Source organism: Chanos chanos, chromosome 14, assembly GCF_902362185.1.
Source record: "Chanos chanos chromosome 14, fChaCha1.1, whole genome shotgun sequence".
NCBI classification, from domain to species: domain Eukaryota; kingdom Metazoa; phylum Chordata; class Actinopteri; order Gonorynchiformes; family Chanidae; genus Chanos; species Chanos chanos.
The window spans coordinates 1733895-1752754 of record NC_044508.1 but is presented as its reverse complement, the minus strand read 5'-3'; the positions used below and the strand labels follow the sequence as shown (position 1 = coordinate 1752754).

Below are 18860 nucleotides of genomic sequence, written 5' to 3'. Positions count from 1 at the left end.
TGAGGAGTAGAGCGATGAATTCTCTCTTGCACACACACGCCATGGCTCAGTTTAGTTCTACTGTTCAGTAAATCATTTTCCCCCCTATCCAAAATAGCGTTCACAGATTTAAACTATACGTTGCACCACAGCTGAAGCAACCCAACTGGGATCCTAAAATATATCGTGCGAATACGTCTACAACACGATAATGCTAATTATGCACTAGTTAAAGTTCTTTTTCTGGACCCTAGACTACATAAACTGTATTACAAAACAGGAGAAGATTCACCAGCCAGTGTTTGCAGTGTTTGTAATCGTTTGCGCTAAGATTCTTCGAGAGCAGAAACCTAAGTTTTAAATTACAGCTGTGACGGTCGATGCAAGCACACTTAGGTAACACTTAGGAGGTCAAGCAGCGGCACCTGCTTCAGTGGTTCCAGTGCTACGGAGCGTAATATTCTGAATTCCTTGTTCCGAGAAGGTTTGAGGACTTTCACGAGACAAAAGGCAATGTAGCTTCTGCTCACCGGTTGCGCACACAATTTAAAGCCCTCCAATACTGCAGTGGGAGGGACTATCAGAATTTTTCAGGCAATGATGCGACGGCCTCTTGTCAACCATTGTGAAATACACTTCTTAGACTAGTGGGACTAGTGGGTGCGTTCATAGCATTCATTAGCCTTACGTCGAAACTGGCTGTTTATTATTCACACTCACCACACACCCCTATTACCACACCGCTTTTAAACACGGATAAAACAATGCATACAGTCTGAAACTTGATAGCATGGAATTCAGCAAAGCCAAAAACATTTACGAAACATGATATGTTACCAAACCTTATTTATTTAATTCAATTCACATGTATAGTATAACCAAAATATAAAATGTAAAACATAAAATATAACCAAATTAGTTTACATATAAACACATATTAATCATAGACCAAGATAAAGAACAGCATAAAGATCCCAGTATTTCCTGGACAGGAATACAACAATACGTTGTCTTCCTGGTAGCTTTACTAAGAATATTTGGCCGTTACACCTATAGGAGAGAGGGAGAGCACAGCATTCATTCACCTGTCTACCTACAGTCTGAAACAAACCAGAACAGATCTGTTTGAGCCACAGGATCTCTGTTTCGTGCCAAGAGTGAAAGAGAAACCTCTGATGATGTTGTCATCTCCGGGGGCGGTTAATGCAACCCTCCAGCACAGAGATCACTCAGATGTTAATGTGATTACGTGATGAAAATGTGGTTAGGAGTTGAATCAGTCACAATTTAGTGACATCAATGCGGTGATTTCAAGCTGGTCACAATCGGATTTACAGACTATTAGTCTCCTCTGGAAAGACCAGTTTTAGATGGACCTGGTCTTGGAGTGCCTCGTTTTCTCGATAGATGTAGAGGGGGGAATTCTGGGACGGTGAGACACACTCTTTCTCAAGGTCCTCCCCCTTTGACAAAAGGTCGCAGCATGAAGACACGCAGAGGTCATGCTCCTGCAGAGCCGTCGGGTAATGCAAGGCGGTCTTCTCGATACGCACTGATCGCCGAACGGGCGTGAAGAATCGAACTTCCTGCCCATCCATTCGGACAGCTTCCTTTGACTGACTCCTGAATCCCCTGTGGTAAAAAGTAGAAAAAAAACCCCCAAACAAACAGAATTATGGTCAAAAACGTGGATCTGGGCAGTTTGGCTGATTATAGATGATTTTGCGCTGCTTAAGCATGAGGTCCTCAGATTGTCCCTCTGTTCATTGCTTTCATATGAACGGCTGCACAGATGAGAGTTTTTGGCCAGGACCTCATCAGCTGTGCTAACGCGAGCTGGACACAGTGACCGTAGGAAAGCAAGAGATTTGACCAGTTCAAACACAGGCATCACATGTTCCCACTGGAGCTCAGAACTCCAGAGTAAAGCTGCTCGGCACTTTCCGGCATTAAAGAGTGAGCCTCAGGTAAAGAACCTAGCAGATGTTCTTGATTAAGCAATCTTACCCTTGCAGGCCTCGGATCACATACTTTAGATCTGACTAGCTGATCATGGGATGAGTTCAACAAAGTTCAACTTCTCTTTATGATGAATGATGATTGCAGCGTACCACATGTATGAAATCACAGATATTCAGCACCCATGTAAGTAATGGTGAGGGAGAGGACAGCTCTGTTAGGGAGTGAGGACATCTGTCTGTTGGGGGCAGGGGGAGTGTGGCGGGGGGTGGACACGTACCCAGGAGTGGCCGTGACCTTGTATTTGACCACCGACGAGCCTCCTTGGCTACTCTGGATCAGAACGCGGACGGGTTTGGGAGTGGACAGGAGGTCCCGCTGCTGCTGTTGTATTCCGTCTCCATTTTGACTCTCATCGTTATCATCCTCCTCCACCTCCCCCTGTGCCTTACTGGATAACACACCTAACAATCAAAAAACGACCAAGCTTGTTTCAGTCAAAGTTATGTTGTTATTAAAAATCTCCCTTTGAGATGCCAGAAGGAAAAATTTAATATAAATGGTTAAAGTTTTGTTGTCATTATAGCCTCAAAGGGCATGAAACGTACATTAATATAAACCTTCAGAATGAACTGTTTTCCCATGCAATTGGTAATTCCCATGGAATCAGTAAAGGAACAGAGAGATGGAAATGAAGCGACACGGTCACATGCCTGTGCATTACCTTGCTTTTCCTTTTTCTTCAGTATTTCAAACACCACAGACCTCAGTTCGTCCACGGGCTGACCGAGGAAAGGGGAAAATAAAATGTTTTTTAGTGAATCAGGAGAGAGAGAGATTAGCAATGCCAGAGTTGGGCTGAAATGCTGGGGTCAGACACAGGAGTACAGTGCTCTGTCAGCGTTAGTTCACTCTACAGATGTGATGGAGGCTACAGCACTCGCTGCAAATGTAACTGACTGACAACCTTCTCTGGCGGAGCAGGGGAACAAACTAAGGCCAAAAATGTCCCTCTTTCATTTGGTCAACATTTACAGCTGGTTTTACAGGAGACATAATTTATCATCAGAGGTCAAAATACAAAATAAATGAATGAAAATAATAATAATAATAATAATAATAAGGTTAGCTAGTGCATACAGTGAACTCACAGTCCCAGGAATTTTCACGTCATAACAACGACATAATCTATAAACTAATGTTCATTTTAAAGAGACATTTCGCCAGATTGCATTAATTAAGGTCCAATCAGAAAACTGTATTGAATGCCAGGCCTCATAGGGAACAGGTCCTTGGAAGCACATGTTCCATCACACGCATTTCAGTTCCGACAGACAGACGCCCAGCGACTAGTCTACAGACTTCATCCATACATTCTAACCACACGGCTGTCTCAACGGAACGTCTGGGCAACACAGTTTTCATGAAAAACAAAAACAGAAACAAAAACTCTCTCCAAACCAAAGAAAGAGAAATATGATATTCTCAACATAAGGATTTGTCAAAAAATGGAAACTTTCCCTTTCAGATGGCATAGACTACAGACCTCATTTCTGAAGCAAATTTGTTCAAACCAAACCAGGCATAGGTTCATACGTAAACCTTTTTTTTTTTTTTGAAATGTCTGCAGTAAGAAAAGCTTGCAGATAATCAATCCAATCTGCCTTCTTGCTACTACTGTTTACTTCTGTCGTGCATTGTGCAATGCCCTCCATCGATGAAGAATCCTTTATTACGATGGTTCCGCTCAAAACTGGTGGAAACATGGGCTGGTTTGCTAGAAAGCACCAAGGGTTCAAAGAATCCCTTACGGAACCGGTTCAATAACCGGTTCCCTGTGGGTGGAAGAGGGGCATGAGTGTAGTTTATGGCATCTGAGTTTGTTCCTGTTCAGACATTCTTCCAGAATTTCACATACCTCCAGAACAGTGAATCTGACAATGACACAGCCTCAGTTTATGTTCTTGAGTTTACGCATTTGATTCATCATTCATTACTGGAACTGACCTACATTTAAAAAAAAAAACAAAAAGACAACCACCCACAAAGCCCCCCCCACCCCGACCATTCCAAGTTCCACAACAAGGCCTGTAGAGTCAAAGCAGAAAAGCAGTGTAATCTATCAAAAATACAAAAGAGAGGAGATGAAATACCCCAGATTAGAACATGACAAACAAAAGCACAGAGGGCGTTTTTTTTCCTAACAGAGCTGGGCTTTGACTCTGATTGGCTGTGCCTCTGGGTTTTTTTTCCTAACAGAGCTGGGCTTTGACTCTGATTGGCTGTGCCTCTGGGTTTTTTTTCCTAACAGAGCTGGGCTTTGACTCTGATTGGCTGTGCCTCTGGGTTTTTTTTCCTAACAGAGCTGGGCTTTGACTCTGATTGGCTGTGCCTCTGCGTTTTTTTCCCTAACAGAGCTGGGCTTTGACTCTGATTGGCTGTGCCTCTCTCACCTCTCGGACCACACGCACCGCCTCCTCAAACAGAGGCAGGACGTCAAGGTCTCCGTCCAGCTCCTTCAGCTTGGCCTGACAGATCCAGTATTTAGAGAAGCCCTTGGCCATGGGTACCCTGGACAGCACATCTCGCACCTGCTCAGAGGGGCAGCCCTGCGAGGTCAAAAACAAACAGAGCACAGACCAGTGTCAACAGGTCAGGTCGCGGAGAGGTCGCGTTTTATTCGATGGGCAGTAATAAACTCACAGTTGTTTTCAGCACTTCCCTTTTGAAGTTGTTTTGTATGTTGTGTATGCTGATCTAAGCACTGCGTATGATCGATCCATCATAAATGTTGAATAGATGCCAACGTACATTATGCATTCACATGGAGACCAGCCTTGCTAAATACTTGATTCGCCTGTGCATTTACACTACCAGTAAAGGTGGAAATGATGCATAACACCACAACACCCTTGCTCAGTCAAGCAAGATGAATGGAACCACATGCTTCAGCCTTTCCAACCACAATATCCCAGAAATGGAGGGGAGAAAAAAAAAAACCCTGTAAAAAAGATGCGTTTTCACACAAGCCCAAACAACTGTATGGCCTCAAAATCACTTTTGTCTTTTGTCTACTCAGCTTCATCATCGTGTGGGCCTGTTATTGCAGACGGAATCTTACACCATCCATGTCCACGCATCTGAGATTAACACGATTTCGATTCTTTAGCAACCTCAAACAGAGGGGCATAAGAGAATTCCAAAGAAATTTTGGAACTGACACTCAATGGGGGAAATCATCCCCACCTACACAAATCACTGACTACACTAAACACTGAGTGAGAAGGAATTTGGGGAGAGATGAAAATGGGAGAATTTCACCTCCTGCAGGAGTTTGACGCAGTCTGCCAGTGAACGCTCCACGGCACAGACCAAGCTGTGAGCCTCGTCCTCCTCCTCCATGGAGGCCCAGTAAGGGACCGGCAGGGCCACCGTCTTCCTGCGACGCTGCCGGACCGGCATGGGAGGCCGCTTGTACGAGATTCCTTTGGCCTCCCGCCATTCCTGAAGTTTTCGCCTGGAAAAAAGGAACAGAAACACAAAAACAAAACAAATTCGAGCAGGACTTAGTCACTGACAAACATGACCGAATTCAAACAACGCCCCAGCTGCACTGTACAGGACCAAAATCAAAAACACTTTTACATATAAGTGGAAACGGAGAAGAATCTTCCCTTAGTGGTTTAAGCACTGACAATCATCTCATTATTTATATGCTCCATAATGCTCTAAAAACTGCTGTTGAGGCCACTCATTTTTCCTTTGTGCCTTATCAGCTATGCACATATTGTAAGTCTTCATTATGTAAGTGGCTTTGGGTTACATTATCTGCCACATGAATAAATGTAAACGTCAAAGTGCTGAATGATGTGAGACCTCTTTAATAGGTCAGTGATTATCACACTGAAACAGGCCCATTGTCCTTCCAGCCCTGGAGCATTTTGAGCCAAGACAAACCCAATGTTACATTAAAACTAATCAAAACAAAGACTCAAGACATATTTTAGATAAGGACTGGAATGAATGTTAGTTAGGATAAACACTTAGGGACCGGGGACAGAGGGAAATTTAAGACGTACGGATGTCTCGGCTAAGATGAATAAAAACAAACCAGTAAACATCTCCAGACAATTTCATACCCAGATGTCTCGGCTAAGATACGTAAACCGGTAAATACTTTTAGACAAGGTGAGGGAACTCACTGTCTCTCCTCCTGGGCAGCGGTCAGCTTCTGTGCCCTTGGAGCAGGTACGGTCCTGGCCCTCTGGACCTCGGGTTTGGCCATTGTTTTGGGGGTCTTGAGTTCTGCTTGTAATTTGAGCTGGCAGCTGGCTTTAGCTGGGCGTGGCACAGTCTGTCCTGCCAACGCAGAGGTCCTGCTGCAGAGCGGAGTGGGGGGTGTGGGGTTTGACGCCTTGGCGACTGGGCGCCATGGCGGCCGAACACTGTTTCTCGAGCACGTTGTCACGGTTTTTGACCGAGACGAGGAACTTAACGCCTCAGGGGCAGTGGGAGGTAGGGATGCCCCACTGGGCTTGGCTGTGGCTTTAAGAATGGATTTATTTTGGAATGATGTTGGAAATTTACTCTTTCTTTGATCATTCTGAAACGTGGCACCCCTGGGAAGACTCTCTCCATGACCTGACTTTGTCCTGACCTGTGATACAGATTGAGTTGGGTTGTTGATTTGGGAGAGACCCCTGTTTGTTTGGGTGTATGTTTTAGGTTCCACTGCTTTGCAGACTGCAGTCTTTTCAGCTGAAAGTTGAAGAAATCGTTTTGCATTCTTCTCCAGCGCAGACGTTTTTGTTGTGGTTTCTGATTTCTTCTCTAACTTGCTTGGAGCTTGGCATTTCCTTGGTATTTCTGTGGAAGCATGTGATTTCCAGGCTTGGCTTTGACCCTTCGAAGCTACAGCTGCAGTACCGGGGCGCGTTCCAGAGGACAAAGGCTTTTTCGGAGCCAAAACCAAGCTTTTGCTGGATTTGTTTTGGACAGAGACACCTGGAATACCTTGTGTTTGGTGGGAAGCCCTGAATGGAGCTGCAAGAGATTGACCTGTTCTGGTGTCAGGTTTCTCTTCAGCCTTAATGTGTGTGTTCAGAGATGCTTTCCTGGTCTGATTTCTGATATCCGATACATCCCCGACAATAACCCTGGTGTTGGGAAGAATCTGGATGGGTTTCCTCACCTTCTCGGAGGAGCTGGAACTGCAGTCAAATTTTGTGTCTTGAGAAACAGAATGATGCTGTAATGGCCCCCTGAACTTCGTGTTTCCCGCTGCTTTTGATTCCCTGATGTTCATCCCCACACAGAGCTGTTTTCTTCTCTCCGCTAAAGGCTTTCTCACACAGGCTTTTCTCAGAGCAGAGGAATCTGGCTCACAGTTCTCCTTCCCTTTTCCTGGCTGAGAGATTCACACATACAACACAGTCAGAGATCCACGAAGTACCTCATAATGAAGGCCATCAGTGGGAAACACACATGGTTTGTAAGTTAAGGAGAAGTAACCGCCTCAGACAGACCAGGTATGAGATGTGTGAACTAGAGTTTCATGCACTTACAAGGTGAGATTCTGAGGTGGTGCCAGCCAACCTTTTAGTTGGGATTTTATCACGAAGGTAGGGCCTGCAAAAAATAAGGCACTATAAATAAAACTAACAAATAAAAAGTTCAAAAGCATTCATAAAAGGCAGGAATTAAAAGGACACGGGAAAAAGTTCATGTTCATTTATGAGCGAACTGTAGGTCAGTTTAAAAACGTAAGCTATTTTACGACGGGTTTCGATACTGCAGTAGAATAAAGCAGAAATATGGACGTAAACTTCACTCATGTTGTGTGCGACACGCTGCCATAAAGACAACTCCGTCAGCATGTAAACATTACGAGGTTACGTAGGGCAGCGTCTTTTTTGATTCAGGAGAAAGATGATCAGAATAGTTTTACTTGTTCTTTCAGTAGACCTACTTTGGGTTTGGAGGTTTTAATCTCCCCTTCTCAGCCAAGTATTCTCTCAGTTTCTGCATGCGTAGTTCTATGAATCACATAAAACAACAATTACCCAACGAGTAATACATATGATATTACATATAAAAATATGACTCTTGAATAATATTATCTGTCACAAGTTCCACACATTTTCTAGCGAACCACATATATATTAAACCAGCTAGAATCACAAGGTTACGGTAATAGCTTTAATAAGAGATGAGAAGACCATTTCTGGCTTGATTTGGTATCATAGCCCTCATTCTGTCATATTACCATACGTGTTTTAAACTAAAATTCAACAAAACAGACATTTCTTGTGATCCTAACAACAGTACAATTCAGCATGACGACTGTTTAAAGATGTTTAGGTATCGGAGGTAAGATAACGGCTGGTTAGCTGAAAAAAAAAACAGTGTTTGCTGTTTGGATAACTGCTTTTGGCAAACAACATAGAGTTAATATCATTTACGATACACAATCATGTTTAATTTCTCGGTATAAAACATACCTGACGCAGATAACGTAGGCGCTTCGTCAACGGTCATTGTTCGGGCTAAAATATATTAACACTACACTGGATTATACAATTTGTAGAAAATACGCGTGGTGTTCACTCAAAACATGAAAATGAAAGCCTAGCCATTAGTTGGTCAGTTTGCCTGAATGTTTAGTCACAACAAATTGAATATCGCGGTCAACGCCCCGTTCAATACCATTGGACCGTTCAAAGATTTGAAAATCAAATAGTTCTACGGTTGATTGGACGGTTCTGAAAGAATAGAGTAGTAAGGCGGGGCTAGATTAAACGGTGGTTTGTGATAGGGCAAGAACACGCCAAGTCTCACGTTGCTGCTAAGCTGTGAGTGGGCGTCCCACTATCAGAAGCACCGCCGTTGATATCACACGTTCATGGAAACAATTTAATTCCACCGGTCACAACTGATACTAAAACATTATTTTGGGTTCGCAGAACTGTAATAGTTGCTGACTGGCTTGTCATTGAAAAGCAAAGTCTAAATGAAACGTTGTCTTGATTTCTTATGAACATGTTCGTGTGGGTAGTGTAAATGGACATGTGACCAGAACTATTTATTTCCTGTTTGTTCCTCAGAGAGAGTAGTCAGAAAATTTCTTTTAAAACTGGCTAAAAGTATAATAAGCTTAATACACGGTTGAACTTTAGGAATAAATCATTAATTATGATTCCTAATATGAAACATCAAATTTATTCTGGAAAGAAATGAGCTAGGCCATCTGCAGGGTTCTACCAGAATGGATATGTTGTTGTTTTGGACCATGTTCTCAGTTTTGCATCCATGCACCAGGGGGATTTGTTCACAGTGTTGTCCTTTCACTATATTGGATGCCCTCAGTGAAGTTGTAATGAAGATCCTAATCATAGATTTAGTATTAAATGCATAGACAATGTTTTACAACATTGTGACACTTTCTAACACTATAATCTTGAAATCCAACACTTCACGCGGGGAGTTTTGATGTTTGATGTGTGTTGTTTTTAATGGTGTCACTATACTTCTATCAAAACATAGGAACGTACACAAAAGAACAAACAGAGTATAACAGAAATGTAAAAGTATGTTCAAAGTATATACACATATGCACATACATAAAAATAAGTCATGGGAGAGAGAGAGAGAGAGAGAGAGAACAAAACAGACAAAAACACTTAAAAAACAGCGGAGAAGCTTCATAAAACAACAAAACAAAGCTGTCAATGTCCCAACAGGTCTCGTGTTGGTCTCCGATATCCAACTGTGAAAAATGAGGATAGGAATAAATTGGACAGGATGAAAGTTTTTGAGTCAGACACACTATTGTATTTGAGCAGTTACATCCATTCTGGAGTTTCTGCATTAGAGTACCTGTTCATTGACCTGGCACGCACTGGAAAGTACTGAATAATAAATAAAAAAAGATCACTCTTCATTCTGCACTTATTTCTGTAAATACTGAGAATTCACCTGACTGCAGTGCTTTAAAAACGTCACTGCCAGGCCGATGAAATCAGAGCTCTAGGATAATGTGGCAGTCAAAATATCAGATTTTATAACATCAAGTACATTTCACTTCATGACAACATTTTTAGTCACAACTCATCATGTCTTTGTACTAAGGAAACATTTTCCTTTTTGTTGACCAGACATGAGGCCAAACGGGTGGCGTGGTGACGTCGTTAAAAAACGCCACAGTTCTGCCTCTTTCAACATTTGTGTTTCCACAGCCGTTTCTCCCACTTTCGGTTCAGCCGTCTCACGAAAGAATAAAAGTGAAAGTAAGCCAAACATCACATTTTCTTTTTAAAAGTTGAAAACAGGATTTTCCAGTGAGTAAGACATGCACCTGATTTTTAAGTCACAAGGTAATTTTACTAGTTAAAGGTCATACAAAGTAAGAGACTCGCGTTACGAACAAACACCCTACAGTTCTGGCCGTCCGTCTGAGGCCATTGTGGTGGGCAGTGGCACCTCCACTAGCAGTGGAAGAAGGCGGGAGGGGAATTTTTGAAATATAATGTGGCATAAAAGAAGCGGTCCTTATTCGGCCGATGTAACGTCCTCGCTCTGACAAGTCTTTGCTTTAAGACATTCAGGACGTCTAACGTTTGATGGCAGTAGGAGTCAGCAGGGTTTAAATCACCTCAGGAGCGATTTCTGTGATGACAGCAGTTTGGCGTTGCCATGGTTTTGAAAGGCTTTATACACGCATACGACGTCTCAGAGCGGGAATGTTGATGCTGACCTGAGAGCTCACTTGCAGGTAGCACCAGGTAATGCCAATTACTGCAGCTACAGTACAGAGAACGAACTGACTGAACTTTGTGGGAGTCCAATTCTGAACGACGCACTGGATAAGTGCAGGAGAGCTAAATTTTTTTTCTCTACTTGTCAACGAGACAGCCGATATCAGCAACACGGAAACAAATGGCTTTAGCTGTGCGTGACGTGGAATCTACTGCGGGCCAATACACTGTGTGAGAGGACTTCTTGGGGTTTGTGAGCACAAAAGGTATGACAGGGGTGGCTCTTACTGAACTGATTTTTGGACTATCTTTAACGGTTTGATCTGAACCCAGAGAATTTAGTTGGGCAAGGCTATGACGGTGCTGGGAACATGAGTGGAAACATTTGGGGTGTGCAAACTCGCATCAGGGAACTCTACCCGTTCACACAGTATGTGCACTGTACAAAGCATGCACTGAATCTGACTGTTGTCCATGCTACAAAGCTCCCTGTTGTTCGCAATGCACTTGACTCAGTAAAAGAAATTGTGTCTTTTGTAACTGCATCTCCAAAACGACTACGATGACAGTGATACAATACAGCGACTCCAGAAATTTCCTGATTCTCGTTGGTCTCAGCATGACGCATGTTTATCGACTGTCATGAACAACTACGTCATCTTCTCTCTCTCCTCCCTCTCCCCTGCTTTAATCTTAACCTGGTCAGTTTCTGTCACTAACCTGCTCTCTTCTCTTTGTGTGAGTGGTCGATGTCTGCGCCTCCTTCCTGGATGTGGCGCCTTCTCCTGGCCGGCTGAATGACTTTGTGCCCTGCTGTCCCTGGCCCTGCTCCCCCCGTGTGGCCCTGCTCCTCCTGCGCCCTCCTCAGCTACTACTCTTGCAACTTTCAATACAAAATTATCTATAAAATTATTTTCGTTATTTCATCTGTTAAGTGCCGCTACTCCAATAATGCTATCCTTCCCTCCCTCTTCTCCTGCATGGCTGTGGCTCATCAGTCTGAGCATGAGTGTCTGGCTTGAATGTGGCTAATGTGGCTAATTTCTCTTAGGTTCTCTTTTTCTTGCCCGCTATGAGGATCAAGTCAGGGGGTGCCACCCTGCTCTGTTTTGTTGTAATCCTGTGGGCATGTAAAGCCCTTTGAGACTGTAAACAGTGATATTGGGCTCTAAATAAACTTAAACTTGAACTTGAACTTGGATGTGCACACCACGATTTCTCGTGTTTGGTCAGAGTCAGATCGCTTATGCGGTAATACAGCAGTATCACTCAGGAGAACAATGGAGTCATTCAACTTCATAATTAGTGTGGCTGTGTGTCAAGGCCTACTGCAATACCTAACCCTATTAAGCAATGGACTACAAAGTCCATCCTGTGATGAAAACAAGTCAACAAGCAAGCAACATTGTTTCACTGCTTGACTGCAAACGCTCTGACAATACCTTTTGTGGCCTGTGGATGAAAGCGTGTAACTTGGCTGGGAAACTTGAGGTGGGCCAATTACTCCCCAGGACACAAGCTATATAAATGGCAGGTTTGTCATCTGTGAATAAAGGCTGATCGCTGATTAACACTTTTGCATCTAACCACCTTAATCTCCAGTGACTGAAAGAGCCCTCAATCTTCTGGACATGCCTGCATCAGTAAGTGCCTCATTGTGACGGAGCCGTCTTAGGCAAGGAGGCAGCAGGAGTCAAGATTGTGATTTGTGACGAACACCCGGTAAATTTATTTTTGTGCCAAGAATAAATATTAAAAAAAATGAAAGAAAAAAAACCCAAACAAACCAAAACAAGAACATATTTACACTATTTACACTGGAACACAAACAAGAATAAATTCTTCAATAATTTTTCTCTATCTATCACACTCCAATAACCACCACCACCACCACCACCACACAAACAAACAAACAAACAAACAAACAAACAAACAAACAAACAAACAAACAAACAAACAAACAAACAACAACATCCCACACCGTCTAAAACAAAATGGAGGGCTTTTATAGTTAAAAACAGGATGTGACGTATGCGGACCTCCTGTGGAGTTCGCGGGACTTTTCGTTTAAGATACCTGAGGCTGTGACGTGCCAGTTTCTTTGGCATCACTGCCACAACCTCACCTCCAGGAAGCATCAAACAGGTAAGCGAAGCTCTTACAATTAACAATCCACAAACATTTATACATAGACAAAATAACCTAACGTAGCATTTTTTTTAACGGTTACCGGAGGATAATGGAATAGGCGAATGAATTTGTTGGCCAACTTAATCGGAAATGATATGGAATGATATAGAATGCTAACGCTAGTCTCTTTCCTCTATTATTCACAGATCAATAAACGAAGACATTGGACATCACACACACACGACACAATCACAATAACAACAATCAATAAATGTTTAACTTTGTCCGTGTTATGTGGTGAATGTGTATGTGCAGTTTGTGCCTGCAAACAGGTCCATACGTATGCCCTATGGAGGCATACCTTAAATTCTGAGAGAGGTAACTTGTAATTATTTGGTCACTTGCTCGTCATGGTCCTGTCAGACCACGGCTGGCTGTTCCCCTTCCCCTGTGGAGGAGTCCCCATTCAACTCTGGAGAACATCTTAGCACAGTAAGAACAGCTTCTCGTATGTCTGAATCACCCATGCGTCTAACTGGAATCATAAAATGAGAAGAACACCATAACCTCTAAAAAATGTTGTCTCTCTTCCCAGATGCCTTTAAAAGATCCATGTAAAGTCCATCTGGAGAGGCAAATTAAAAAAATGTGACCACCAGAAGGATCACGTACAACTTCAAATCAAACAAACAAAAAAACAAAACTTGAAATTTAAGTACTGGAGCACAAGTTAAAGGTGGTTTTATAAAATGGTTTTATTTTTCCATTGGTGTGCATGGTGTTAATAAATTAAAGCATGTCCTTTCATTTCTATTTGCAGGACATAAGGAAGTACTGAGAAATCAGCTGACAAACTGCTGTATTCACTGAACATTAATAATAATAATAATAATAATAATAATAATAATAATAATAATAGTAATAATAATAATAATAATAAAAACACTGCTTGGGGTCATGTTGAAGTGGTTGTTGCACATTGTGTCCCTCACAGTCGGGCCATCTCGGTTGTCAGGACGGAGGCAGGAAGTTGCATCATCTTGTTTTATGAGAACGTCTTTCCTCTCCCACTGTAGCAATATTATGTAACATCACACCTGCCACAATGATGTCACATGCCCTGTTCGGAGTGACCCTTAGCTCACCCAGGCACTGGAACGTGGCCTTGAGGATGCCATAGGTCGTCTCTACCCTGGCTCTTGTCCTGCGGTGGGCCAGGCTGTAGTAGCACTGTGCTCCAGGGTCACGGTACAGGGTCATTAGAGAGGGCAGGCAGGGGTAGCCTCTGTTCCCAAGGAGGATACCATCATATTGTCCTATAATCACATGATAAAAGTAACCGTAGGTTATAACACTTAACCTACAAAAACCGTAAAGGTAAGAGTTGAAGCATCAATCAGTATCTGAAAGGTAACTTACCCTGTTCAAACGTGTTGTACAAGGTGAACTCACGAAACACCCTTGAATCGTGTACTGTGGGAGAGATTTCTCAGCCTGGACCAGATGTGGCTAAGATTCTAACCACACTATTCACTTACTTTCAAAATAAATAAAGTCTTCAGAGTCTGATGCAGTATATGTTTATTGCATGAACTCAATGTAGCATACAACAAACGGAGCTGGTCCCGGGAGTGGCTGAAGCAATCCTCACAAAGCATCAGTTCTGATATATCTTCTGATATATTAATTTCCCCAAAGAAGGACATGCATTACCTCATCTCTCTGAGGGTGCCAGCCTCAGAGTCCCCGCCCACTCTACAATACGTCATTTATGTCACATCCTCCCTTTACCACAAGCATAAGTTGTCTCCAACATTTACTGCCCCTCTCCGCAGTGGAATAAGACGTAGCATGTTTCACCGTCTGCATGCTTTGTCAATGACCTTACCACGCACCAGCAGAGGCCCCTTCCTTATTTCACATGCAGCCCCTAAAGGGCCTCACAGGCCTCTTCTTTTTGAACACAGAGAACTTGATATTTCTTGCAATACAAAAGATGGTTTAGTTACGACTTTTAATACAAATGATTACATTGAGTCACCCCTATAAAAATGATTATATAATTGTTACAGTGTTTATCATGATTGTTACAATCTTATTATCTTAAGGGAACATTTCTCCGACAGTACAGACCCTGGCCATTTGGCTTCCACGTTTGTGATGATGTGAGTAGCATCATATATTATCTGGACAGAAAAGAATGAGTTGCATTACTATCTGAAATGGAGATTTGTCTTAGACTCTTGAACCTTTGTCATTACCTGCAGACTGATGCTGTGAGGAGATTTCCTGTTCACATACTCTCTTTCGCTCACACTTGGAGCTTTAATAGGACTCTGTGTTCCACCAGCCAATTACATTTGGACATCCTGAAATGTTATATAATGATTATTCATTGTTGAAACAGCTCAGTACCTAAACCCTTCATATAGATTTTCACATAAGATTAACCAGCCTGTTATTCTGTAGAATTCATCTTTAATAACCGTTACTGCTTTAAGTCCTGGGAAAACAATGATGATGTGCAGATAGTGCTTCAGTGCAAGACACACTTTTCAGGTGGCTCTGCACACTGTTACTCTCCCGATGTGTTCAGCATGTCCAGTGTTATACAGAAAGCCGCCGATGGCAAAAACCAAAGGGTAATGCTTAGAGTTTGTAACATCTGGCTGCATGTTTCAGTCCATTCTCAGTGAATCAGAAACCCTCGTCTTCCTGCGACCATCAAAGACCGACATAAGACTGCATGTTATTTTTTTTTTCCAGAAACTCGGAAAAAAATATCGATAAAAGTCAGAGCACTAAATCTGAAAGCCATGTTAACCATTTCACACAGTTTTTTTTATCCATATAGAATTCCTGTTTACTTCCATGAAAAAATATCAAGGCCTCAGATAAGGAAAGCTTCGTAAAGTTATACTATACTAAAAGGTAGAAACTGTGTTTGGACATTTTCACATTGTATTTGTAGCCCACATTGTAATGTCCCTGTCTCCCCGATGTTCATTTGTTATTACTGTTTATGATATTTCACTGGTAGAGAAAGAAAGACAGAAAAAAACAAAGGATATATATGATATGGAAACTCTGTGGTGCTACCATTTAATTTATATATTACATACACCAAACACATGAATTAATGAATGATAATGTTAGCATCAGCTAAAGTTATATCAGCACAACTTCTGTGTTTAATGTTCTGAAAACGCACTTATTCAGAAGTAGTTTTGATTAATTACGAATTAGCATTTAAAAGAAAACATACAAAAGGTTGGTTATCACAAAGCGTATTTGATTTTTCTTAGACTCTGTAAACATGATTTTGAATGCCAATTTCTTCATTTGGTGTTTCAAGAAACTCGCAATGCACAATTATATTGTCGATCAGAATTTGACACGGTTCCTGTGAAAATGGCTTATCAAATTTTGAAAATGCGTCACCGGATGCAGCTGTTCCAGATTTCATTCCGTTACAGATTTCATACGACACTGGCTGCCCGATCTGTTCTGCACATGCGTGTGCTTACGCAATCGGTAACACAACTTATTCCCGCTCGATTTGTGCCACGCATGTGTGGACATTTTACGGTCTTGAAACTGAAACATGACGGCTGCCAGAGAGTTTACGTAATAGGAAATAATTGGCAGTTCATAGTGAGAGTCTAGCTGTGTCTGAAATCATTCACTCATTCACTACTCCTTACTCACTATATAGTGTTTGGCACATGGAACACTCACTGGGGGATAAGGGCAGACAGCGCCTGATACATCTTGGGCACTATTGGAATGTTACGCTGCTACATAATTATGCACCGAATATTCGTAATTATTATCTCTGTCGCGTAAACAAAACGCCAGAACATCTGCATCTGATTGGTCCCCAACTCTGAGAACACTTTCACAAGACAGGCCGCAATGCAAGTTGATCGATGTAGGGTACATCAGTTGTACATTACTTTTCACAGTGCATTATGGGATATTGAGAGGGGGAAAGAGAATCAGAGAAGGACCAGTGAGGGACAGAGAGAGGGACAGAGAGGGACAGAGAGGGACAGAGAGAGAGACAGAGAGAGAGACAGAGAGAGGGACAGAAAGAGGGACAGAGAGGGACAGAGAGAGAGACAGAGAGAGAGACAGAGAGAGGGACAGAGAGGGAGAGAGAGAGAGGGACAGAGAGGGACAGAGAGAGAGACAGAGAGAGGGACAGAGAGGGACAGAGAGAGAGACAGAGAGAGGGACAGAGAGGGACAGAGGGAGAGAGAAAGGGACAGGGAGGGACCAGAGAGGGAGAGGGAGAGAGAGAGGGAGAGAGAGAGGGACAGAGAACAGACAGGTAGAGTAGGGACAGAGAACAGACAGGTAGAGTAGGGACAGAGAACAGACAGGTAGAGTAGAGACAGGTGAGAAGCAGCTGGAGTCCAATGCTCAGGTTGGGACATAAATCAAGTTTCACCTCCCACCATTTCTATTCTATCTATCCCTTTTTTTAAATTTTTATTTTATTACTATTTATCTTATTTGACTTTTTCTTTGTTGACACCAATTGATTCTACTACCAATGACACACAGTAAACACATGTAATGTCTTCAACAAAATGTATAAGTTGGAATGTCAGAGGTCTTAACTTGTTGGCAAAGAGTCAAAATACTCACTCACCTGCAAAACCTTAAAGGAGACATCTGTCTATTGCAAGAAACACACCTCATTAATTCAGACCATGAAAAATTAAAAAATCAATGGGTTAACCAAGTTTTTGCAGCATCTTACACCTCTAAAAAAAGAGGAGTGGCAATATTATCAGCAAAAATCACCTTACACCAGCAATTCAGTCACAGCAGATCCTGAGGGACGTTACCTAATAATCAGTGGTTCCATTGGACATATCAAATTAACAGTAGCAAACATATATACACCCAATGAGGACAACCCCACATTTTTTCACAACTTTTTTGCTCAGCATCATTCTTGGAAGTGACTTCAATACAATTATGGACTTGAACCTCGACCGCTCAAACTCTACAAAATTCTCCAGACCAATGAAATCTTCAGAAACACTGCAACAATACATAAATGACTTTGGTCTCAGTGACAACTGGCGACTACATAACCCCACCAGCAGAGAATATACTTATTACTCTCCACGCCACAATTCACTTTCCCAGAGCGATTACTTCTTAATAAGCAATTCTATTATATCTAAAACAGGAAATGCAAAGATTCACCCAATTATCATTTCTGACCATGCCCCAGTTAGCTTCAATCTCATAAACAAAATTTCCATAAAACCACAGACTAGATGGCGCTTTAACACATCATTACTGCAAAATTCAGAATTCAACACATACCTGATACAAGAGTGGACATCCTTTATTGAACTGAATGACTCCCCATTCACCTCATCTACATTATTATGGGAAACAGCTAAGGCAGTATTAAGAGGAAAAATCATTTCATACTCCACTCACAGAAAAAAGAAAGAACAAGACTTGGAAAAAAAGCTTGAGCAGAGAATTGGTGAGCTTACTCTGCTAGTAGCCGAAAATCCATCAGATGACCCTCGTAAAGAACTCATTGAAACAAAATACGAACTTGATACCATCATAAATAAGAAAACCCAATTCCTTATACAGAGACTCAGGCATAACCATTTTGAACAAAATGACAAATCTGGACAGTATCTGGCAAATCAACTAAAAAGACAACAAGAAAAAACAATCATACCAGTCAATAAAAACTCTGAAGGGGAAACCGTGTCCACTCCAAATGATATCTCAGCAACCTTTCAGTCCTTTTATTACAGCCTTTACAAATCCAACTGTAGCCCACATGTGATCCCTTTGCAATTCAAACTTTTCTTGACAATATCAAACTCCCCAGGCTAAATAAAAATCAAGTAATAAATCTAGATCGACCACTTTCATCAGACGATTTTAAAAAGCACTGTCTTCAATGCCAAATAATAAAGCACCTGGAGCCGATGGTTATCCCAGCAGAATTTTACAAACATTTCTGGCCAACAGTATCACTATTATTCATAA

General features: G+C 42.1%; 1 protein-coding gene across 1 annotated transcript; it reads right to left on the bottom strand.

The window, feature by feature from the left end:
• Positions 1-1310: 1310 nt before the first annotated feature.
• On the bottom strand, positions 1311-8475 carry ckap2l (cytoskeleton associated protein 2-like). The gene is made up of 10 exons (XM_030791719.1): positions 8439-8475; positions 7907-7973; positions 7503-7566; positions 6997-7345; positions 6141-6360; positions 5260-5455; positions 4392-4547; positions 2652-2720; positions 2219-2367; positions 1311-1611 (listed from the first exon to the last, which is right to left on the bottom strand). Exons 1-10 carry the CDS (start codon positions 8473-8475, stop codon positions 1311-1313), a joined length of 1608 nt encoding a protein of 535 aa, XP_030647579.1.
• Positions 8476-18860: the final 10385 nt, after the last annotated feature.

Excerpts from the sequence above, each read along its gene's own strand:
- ckap2l (XM_030791719.1), bottom strand. The coding sequence starts at position 8,475 with ATGACCGTTGACGAAGCGCCTACGTTATCTGCGTCAG. Across the intron at positions 5,456-6,140 it reads GCTGCCCAGGAGGAGAGACA|GCGAAAACTTCAGGAATGGC; the intron begins GTGAGTTCCCTC and ends CCTTTTTTCCAG. Across the intron at positions 1,612-2,218 it reads AAGGTCACGGCCACTCCTGG|GGGATTCAGGAGTCAGTCAA; the intron begins GTACGTGTCCAC and ends TTTTTACCACAG.